Source organism: Odocoileus virginianus, chromosome 33 (assembly GCF_023699985.2).
Source record: "Odocoileus virginianus isolate 20LAN1187 ecotype Illinois chromosome 33, Ovbor_1.2, whole genome shotgun sequence".
In the NCBI taxonomy this organism is placed as follows: domain Eukaryota; kingdom Metazoa; phylum Chordata; class Mammalia; order Artiodactyla; family Cervidae; genus Odocoileus; species Odocoileus virginianus.
The window spans coordinates 25,527,353-25,536,306 of NC_069706.1; the positions used below are offsets into that span (position 1 = coordinate 25,527,353).

Consider the following 8,954-nt stretch of genomic DNA (forward strand, 5'->3'; position numbering starts at 1 on the left):
TGTAGAACTTAAGTAAATCAGTTTACCTCCTTGAACTTCAGTTAGCTCATCTGTGAAATGGACCCACCTTTGTGAGGAGATAAGGGGGGTAAAAGGCTTAGCATAACGATGGCGCCCAAGAGGCGCACCGCACAATAAATGGCAGCGATAACTTGGGTGCCTGTTGGTAAGTATGTACTAAAGGGGCAAGGTATCCCAGAGACCAGGAAACCCGAAGGCAATGCCGGGAAAGCAGAAAAGATGGAAGAAGAGGCAAAAAGAGGGAAGGAGAGAGGTAAGGAGGCAACAGGGTCCGCCCTCCAGGCGGGGCGCCAGCGAGAGGCCCAGCCAGGGGCGGGAGCGCACGTGGCCTATTTCGGGCGGAGCAGACGCGCTTGGCCGCCACGGAGACCTCCGAGCCGGCCACAGGAAACGAGCTTTGAAGGTAGGTCACAACTAGACTGCGAGGACGCTGAACACCGAGTTGGCCGGCCTGGGGTCTTTGGGAGTTAGGGAATAGCTGAAGGCGCTGGGTGTGGGCTTGCCACCCTCCCAGGGCAGTTTGGGCCGGACGCCTGGGTCCTCTGGCCCCTCCCCCTCAGGGGCGGAGTTATGTGTTCTGAACCAATGGCCGGTCGCCTCTGAGGCCCCGCCCACGCCCCGCCCCCGGAGTCGCGGCGTCGCAGAGTGCCCAACCGCCCGGCGCCCTGGCCTGGGGCAGCGCGAGCGCCCGAACCTGCGGCTGGTGAGTGCGCACCCCCCAGGGTCTCCGCCCCGATCCCGCCTCCAGCCCGTGCCCTAGAGCTCCGGGCCGCTGACCCAGGCTCCTGGGAGTGACTCAGCGCGGGGAGGGTGGCGTCTCACCGGGGCTGGAGATTCGAAGTGTTCAGGGCCTTGAATGCCAGGATGAGTAGCGTGAACGAGTCTTTCGAGCTGGTCCCGGGACAAGGCTGGGGCCTAGGGCCGGGCTGGGATACAGGGAAGAGGGTCAGACACAGATCTGGGCACGGGAGGAGAAGCCACGGCTGCATCGCCTTGTGTGGGCCAGAGCCATGGTCGGGGGGGCGGGTCCTGAGCTGACTCAGCTCCCTGCCCCAGGACACCAAGATGCCCGGTGAACAGCAGACGGAGGAGGAGGAGGAGGAAGAGATGCAAGAGGAGATGGTGCTGCTGGTGAAGGGTGAGGAGGAAGAGGGTGAAGAGAAGTATGAAGTGGTGAAACTCAAGATCCCTATGGACAACAAGGAGGTACGTGTCCCACACCACGGGGGTCCCATCGGCCCTAAATATGGTGCAGGTCCAACCTCCCTCAGTCAGAAGCCAGGGATCCTCCCCCTACTTTCCCTGGACTCTCAGGCTTAGAATCTCAGAGTTGGCCACCCATCCTGTCCCATTGTCCATGCTGCCACAATACAGATGTCACGCCTACTGTGCCAGGCTCTGTGCTGGGTGTTGGAGAGTAAATGCCCTCCTCGGTTTCTCGTGGAGCTTGATGTATAGCAGGGTTAGACTGACAAGGGTGTGGAAGGTTTAAAGAGGGGAGTTTTAAGCAGATCAAAGTATGAGTTAGATTTCCCCTTTCGGGACCCTAGCTGCCACTAGGTATATTTCTATTTCCCAGAACTCTACAAGACTCCCACCTCCAGCCCTTGTGTCCATATGCAGGGTTTCTGGGCCGGGTTCCCTGATTTCTTCCTGCACAGTGGCCAGTTCCCAGGAAAAGAAAGTTCTGCTGCCCCCTAGTGGGTGTGGTGGGGCCTAGGGGGAGGGGGCTGGCTTTTGTGGCCTCCTCTTCCAGTCAAAATAACTATTTAGGGAATTCCCTGGCGGTTCAGTGGTTAGGACTCCATGCTTTCACTGCCTTGGCCCGTTTAGTTCTGTTTTTCTCAGGCCTCCTTGGCCCATCCTCCTAGCTCAGCCTGCCTCTTCCGGCCCTGTGAATCCCCTGGTCTCCTTTGGCCTGTAAGTTAAGAAAAAGACTCCAGAGTTTTCCAGCTCCATCACTTACTTACCAGCTGTGTGACCTTTGCAAAGTTTAACCTCTTTGTGCCTCAGTTTCCTCATTGGTAAAAGTGAAATCATAATAGCACCTAGTTCTTGGGATTGGAAGGATTAAATGAGTTAATACTTGTAAAGAGTTAGAACTGTGTCTGGCACACAATAAACACTCTGTACATATTTGTTGCTATTATTATTCATTCTTCCTCCTAAAGTTCAGGACTTTGGGCTAGGTCATCCTTCTGGAGATGTTTCAGCTCATTTTTATCAAGGCCTCAATAAGGCTGAATCCTCGGGCTGGATATAAACAGGGAAACCAACATGGAGGCCTAGATAGAGGAGTGAAGGCAAATAACTCAAGGCAGTAGGAAACGTTTCAGGGAAATAATTTTGACATGGGCCTTGTAAACTTAGTGGGAATATGGCAAATAGAGGAGGAGGAAGGGCATACCAGGATGAGGACACAGCAAATGCTTAGAAAAGATAAGGCCAGAGAAACAGATGGACCAGAGAGTAAAAGGTGTTTGCGTATAGTCAGCCTATAGATTTGTACCTACTGTGTTAGGTTATGCAGGGCCATGAGAAGCTTCAAATCAGAGAAGAGGCATGATCACATTTCCTTTTTAGAAGAATCGTTGGCTGTTATGGGGAGACCAGGTCAGGTAAGGCTGATAGCCTGCTCTAAGGTAGTGGCAGCAGTGGAAGGAAGATGGAAAGAAGGAGATATTTGGGAACATTGTTTGGAATGGTTGGAGCTAAGGATGGGAAGGGTGGGGGTAGGCATGGCTAGTCATGAAAGGGCGGTAGGGCTACACTCTGAATGGTGTCACTTAGTGGTTAAAAGCATCGGCTCAAATCCTGACGACCACATTTACCAGCTTTGCCTCAATAGCTTTCTCATCTATAAAATGAGATAATGAAAGTAAGATCCTTGAAATCCAGAGTAAATATCACGTGGGTGACTGGATTTGGAGGAGAGTAGAAATATGAGTTACAAACACACATCCCACAAAGATTTAGCACTGTGCCCACAAAATAGCTCATCAACTTGCTGTGTGGTCTCCTTGAGTCTGGGTTCTTATGAAATAGTGGTCTCCAAAGCTCAGTGTCCACATTCTGTGAGTCTCAGCTCTCACGTGGCCAGTCATTGTCCAGGACAGGCCCTAATTATGGTGCACACAGGGATTAGAGTAGTCTCTCACCTCCTATCAAAATCCAAACTATCTTTAATGAATAGAAAGATTTTCCCCAGAGGGCTCTATGTACATCCAGTTCTGTCTTTCCCTGCTTAAAATCGAACCTTGAGTGGTTTTGTTTCCCTAAGCTCCCATGCCTGGAATTCCAAGCTCTTCATCCTTCAACCTCATGGCTTCATCTCTAGTCGGTCAGCATCCTTCCCGTGCCCCAGTTTCAAGTACACCTGACCTCGAAGACTTTGCCCGTGTGGTCTTTTAGCCTGTAAAATGCTTTTTACTTTTCCCATCTGCTTTCTCTGGGAGTAGTGCGCCTCTCTTCTAGATCAGTTTTCATTTTTAACATGCATACATTCCACTTGGGGATCTTGCTAAAGTGAAGATTCTGATTCAGTAGGTTTGGAGTGGGATTTGAGATTCTGCATTTCTAACAAGTTGCCAGTGACGCTGCTGGTCTATGGACCACCCTTCTTGTTGCAATGAGTGAGGGAGGTCAGGATTGTATTTTATACTCTGTACTCCAAAGAAGGGAGATTCGGACAGCTAAAAGAATCCAGGGGAGGGAGACAAGCTGTGGAGGTGACCTCAAACTTGTCAGTGAGATAGGATTGCATCATGGCTGAGAGAAAAGGCGTTTTGGACAATGACAGCCTTCCAGTGTAAACCCTGGCCCTGCTGATGGATCAGCTGTAGGGCTTTGATGGTCACTTACTTCTGAGTCTTCTATCCTTATTTTAAAATAGAGCTAATACAACCTAACCCAAAGGGTTGTGAGAATTTAAAACAAGAACATGGGTGAAAAGTATTTATTGCAGTTCCTGGCAATAGTGAGTGTTTAGTAAATGGTAGTTATTTATTAATTAGAAAAGTAATGGTTGAAGAAGAAACTGGAACGTTTGCTCTTTTTTTAAACTTAAGCAGAAAGACAAAAATCACTAACTTTAAATACTTGGATTATCATATTATTATACTACATTGTATCCCCCTAGTGCTCTCATGTTAAGAGTGCAGATACCTATTATTCTAATTTTAAAATCTGACAGTTGTAGAATTGAAAAGACATGTAAGTCTGGTATTTGCCAAACTTCATTCACATGTCTATTGCCCACCTGTTGTGCTCATTTATTTAGTTGCCTTCTTCAAATAGATTCACGTTGTTTTCATAAATAAATTTACCTTCATCTGAACAATAATGCTGATAAAACTGTGGGTTTCATGTGATCTGTTGTTTTTCTAATAACCATGAAGATAAATACATGATGATCATGATGATAAAAGTAAGCCTACATAATACTTTTAAGCCTCTTGCATTCGGTGATGTGCATACTTCAAGTCGGGAAATACTTGATGTTACTAGCCTACTTTGTCCTCCTTGGTTCAGTGAGGCAGGGGGAGGGAGGGACTTGCCTGGGGTCTTAATGAGCTAGACTCAACCCCTCACCAAGATTCTTCCTGGGGCACCCAAGGCCTCTCCTCCTGGAGTTGGAGATTCCAAGGGTACTTGTGTGAAGAATTTCTTTTTCCCAAATTAGTGAACCCAGGGTTAAGAAAGTCCTCAGGCTGGTCGGTCACCTAAAAGAAGCCTGCCAAAGAAAAAAAGTGGGCCAGAAAAATATAGATATAATGAGAAAAATTCTTTCCGTGATATAAACCCCATAGTTGTTAAAACGAGGGCAAGACTGGAAAGTGTGACCTTGAATTCAGACTGTGCCAAGTTGCTGTGGGGAGTTTCTCAATTTAAAGTATCAAGTTGTATTTTAACCTTGAATCCCTCTTGGAGAGTGCCAGGCACTTGGAATCCAGCCGCTGGCACATCTTGGCACTCTGAGTGCAGGGAAGCAGTGTAGCCTACTGCTGACGGATGAGAACTCTGTAAAGTCAGTCCTGACTCCCATGGGCTATATCAATTTAATCTCTCTCAGTTCAGTTTTCTCAGTTTCCAAAAGATAATGCCTGATCCTGGGGGTAGGGGTGGGGAAAGAGGGGTGACAGGAAGATTTAATACAATAATGTATTGTACATAACAACAGTGTCAAATCTTACACTCTAATGTTGTTATCACTAATATCATTGTATAAACTGTTGTAGCCAGGGTTGCCTTGGTTGGTTGGTGACTAATTTTTCAAACTGCTTTGTTTCCACATTTCTGAAAAAGTGAAAGTGAAAGCTGCTCAGTCATGTCCGACTCTTTGTGACCCCTTGGACTATATATAGTCCATGGAATTCTCCAAGCCAGAATACTGGAGTGGGTAGCCTTTTCCTTCTCCAGGGGATCTTCCCAACCCAGGGATCGAACCCAGGTCTCCCACATGGCAGGCAGTTTCTTGACCAGCTGCCCACGTTTCTGAGGTGGTTACCAAAAAGCTGCTGTCTTTTTCAAATTAATTAATTAATTATTTTGGCTGTGCCAGGTCTTAGTTGTGGGATGTAGGATCTAGTTCCCTAACTAGGGATTGAACCTGGGTCCCCTGCTTTGGGAGCATGGAGGCTTAGCCACTGGACCACCAGGGGAGTCCCAAAAAGCTACTGTCTTTAACAAAGGATCTTGAAGGCCCTGAAGCTGCTCTCAACAACTTCAGAAAAAGGCCTTACTACTCCTTAGTTGTCACCTCTCTTAAGCTGTTTCTTAATCTATAAAAGAATATTGATAATTACTTGGTAGAGAAGGAATATGGGGAGACAGAAGCTAACGCTGTGTTATCCTTAATACATGCCTGGTTTTTCACGTGGTCATGAATTAATATTCTATTTGCTTAGTCCATGAAAGTGAAAGTGAAGTACCCCATGGACTGCAGCATACCAGGCTCCTCTGTCCATGGGATTTTCCAGGCAAGAGTACTGGAGTGGGCTGCCATTTTCTTCTCCAGGGTATCTTCCCAACCCAGGGACCGAACCCGTGTTCCCCGCATTGCAGACAGGCACTTTACCATCTGAGCCACAGGGAAGCCCTGCTTAGTCCATAGTAGAGATTCAACATCACTTTTCCTAGGATAAGCCTTCTCTTTTCTATGAAGGAAGCAGTGTGTCCTCAATACTCATCTTTACTGTTAGTGCAAACTGTTTTTCCTTCATCTGCCTCTTATAAAGCATTTCTTTTTCTGATTTTATCTCTAGAGACCCAGACCTCATGAAACTGACTTATTCTCCAATTTTTTTCATTTCAGGCCTCAGAGTATTTGGGTTTCACCCTTGCTGGCTTTTGTGCAGCTTAAAAAAATGATAGGTGCTTGCTCTTAAAAGTTTATTAAAGAGTCTGAACTTGATTGTAGCCTGGCTCTAAGACACCGTGCTCTCCTGGGTCTCTGACCTCACTGGCTGCTGAATCTCCTTTGCTGGCTGCTTCGCATCTTGCCTCCCAGTTTTCTCTAGTCCCTGAACTCATCCAGTCTCAAGGCTTTAAAAACCCCCCGCAGGCTGATGTCTTCCCAATTTACATCTCCAGCCTGGGCCTCTCTCCTGAGCTCCAGATGTGTCCAGGACAACTGTGGATAGGATCAGAAACAGACCACAGGTACCAACTCGTTGTTCCCCTGCAACACGCCCCCCCTCCCCCCACCATTCTGTAGATGACAACTCTGCCTTTGCAGTTGCTAAGCTCAAAATCCTTGGAGTCATCTTGACGCCTCTCTTTCTTTGTATCTCATGTCTGGTCTATCATCAGGTTGGCTGTCTCCAATTGCAGAATATATCCAGAAGCAGACCACTTCTCACTACTTTCACTTTCCACCTCTGTCACCTGGGTCCAAGCCATTGTCTTCTCTGGCCTGCAGTACAGCGGCCTCCTCAGCGGGTTTCTGCCCCTTCCCCTCCTTCGTTCTGTGGAACCTTTGAAAATATGAGTCTTATCTGTCCCTCATTGCTCAGAACCTTCCGACATCTCTACTGGTTCCTCATCAGATTCTCATTCAAGGATCTATGCTAAGATAACGCGCCTTAAGGACCACTCCATGGATTACTCCTCCCCTCCTGTGTTCTGCCCTAGGCACTTTTTCTTGCCGTTCCTGGAACAGAAAAATTCCTGCCTCGGGCCTTGTTTTCCCCTTTTCCCTTCTGGAAGCTGCTCTTTCACCTCCCTTTAGGTAAAGGCTCTGATGACATCAGTGAGGTTTCTTAACCCTATTTAAGTTTGCACCATCCCCCTAGGACCAGCACCCCTTTTATCCATTCTTCCTGAAATTATGAATTAAAAAAAAAAAATTAATGCTGAATCCCCAGTTCCTAGAACAGAGTCTGGCACATTACGCGCTCAATAAATTTTGGTTGACTTAATAAAGAATAGCTGGAACGAAAAAAAAAAAAAGAATAGCTGGAACGACACCAGGCATTGTGATATATGCGTTAATTATCTCATTAGACGCACACAACAGTACTGAGAGGTGCACCCCTTGGCTTTAACTACTCTACAAACGGGGGACGGGGAGGCTGCAGCTGGCGGAGCCCCAGGTCTCCGGCTCCCGGGTCTCTCCGTCAGCGCTGACCTGTCCCCCTCTCCCCGCAGGTCCCGAGCGAGGCGCCAGCGCCGTCGGCGGACCCGGCGCGCCCACACGCGTGCCGGGACTGCGGCCGCGCCTTTGCACGCCGCTCCACACTGGCCAAGCACGTCCGCATACACACGGGCGAGCGGCCTTTTGCGTGCACCGAGTGCGGCCGGCGCTTCTCGCAGAAGTCGGCGCTGACCAAACACAGCCGCACCCACACGGGCGAACGGCCTTACGAGTGCCCGGAGTGCGACAAGCGCTTCTCCGCCGCCTCGAATCTGCGGCAGCACCGGCGGCGCCACACGGGCGAGAAGCCGTACGCATGCGCACAGTGCGGCCGCCGCTTCGCGCAGAGCTCCAACTACGCACAGCATCTGCGCGTGCACACGGGCGAGAAGCCGTACGCGTGCCCGGACTGCGGACGCGCCTTCGGCGGCAGTTCATGCCTGGCGCGCCACCGACGCACGCACACAGGCGAGCGGCCGTACGCCTGCGCCGACTGTGGCACGCGCTTCGCCCAGAGCTCGGCGCTGGCCAAGCACCGGCGCGTGCACACGGGCGAGAAGCCGCACCGCTGCCCCGTGTGCGGCCGCGGCTTCGGCCACCGCTCCAACCTGGCGGAGCATGCGCGTACGCATACCGGCGAGCGGCCCTATCCCTGCTCCGAGTGCGGCCGGCGCTTCCGCCTCAGCTCGCACTTCATCCGCCACCGTCGCGCGCATATGCGGCGCCGTCTCTATATCTGCGCCGGCTGCGGCCGGGACTTCAAGCTACCAGCTGGAGCCACTGCCACCGAGCGCTGCCCAGATTGTGAGGGCAGCTGAGCCGCCGTTTCTCTTCTCCGCGGGGTGCGAGTCTCCAGCTGGGGAGGGGCACTCTGGGATTCCAACCTGGGGCTGCGTTTACCTGGACATCTCCCCGCCCCACCACCAGCGTCTTGAATAGGATGGGACTGGCAGGTCTGGCTGCCCTGGAACTGGGAGACAGGATTCCCCTACCGGGATCCCTGGAAACGTGCCCAATTCCCCCTCATTACATCCCCTCGGCCCATGTTAGAGTGAATAAAGTATTATATCCTCACCCCATCCGTGCCTGTGAATGAGGTGGGCGGGGAGAGGCGGGAATTTGGCGGTCTCCCTAGGCTTAGGTGAATTAAGTGAATCGGCATGGATTCAAGTGGGGCTATAAGCCCAAAAGGGTTCCAGGAACTGGGTTTGTGGGTGTAGAGTCATTCTACACTTGTTCCTTGGTTATGTCTTCATGAACTCAGATCTAGAAGGGTTCATAAATTTGTCGCATTCATGAT

General features: G+C 50.2%; 1 protein-coding gene across 2 annotated transcripts; it reads left to right on the plus strand.

The window, feature by feature from the left end:
• Nucleotides 1–205: 205 nt before the first annotated feature.
• ZNF771 (zinc finger protein 771) lies at nucleotides 206–8,733 on the plus strand. Of its 2 annotated transcripts, none has more exons than XM_020884696.2 (3): nucleotides 206–424; nucleotides 1,078–1,227; nucleotides 7,669–8,733. In XM_020884696.2, the coding sequence occupies exons 1-3, from the start codon at nucleotides 221–223 to the stop codon at nucleotides 8,470–8,472; spliced, it is 1,158 nt and encodes a 385-aa protein (XP_020740355.2). In that variant the 5' UTR covers nucleotides 206–220; the 3' UTR covers nucleotides 8,473–8,733. The 2 variants fall into 2 exon arrangements, with proteins under 2 accessions (XP_020740355.2, XP_020740354.1); XM_020884695.2 differs by lacking the exon at nucleotides 206–424 and adding an exon at nucleotides 619–724.
• The last annotated feature ends 221 nt before the right edge of the window (nucleotides 8,734–8,954 follow it).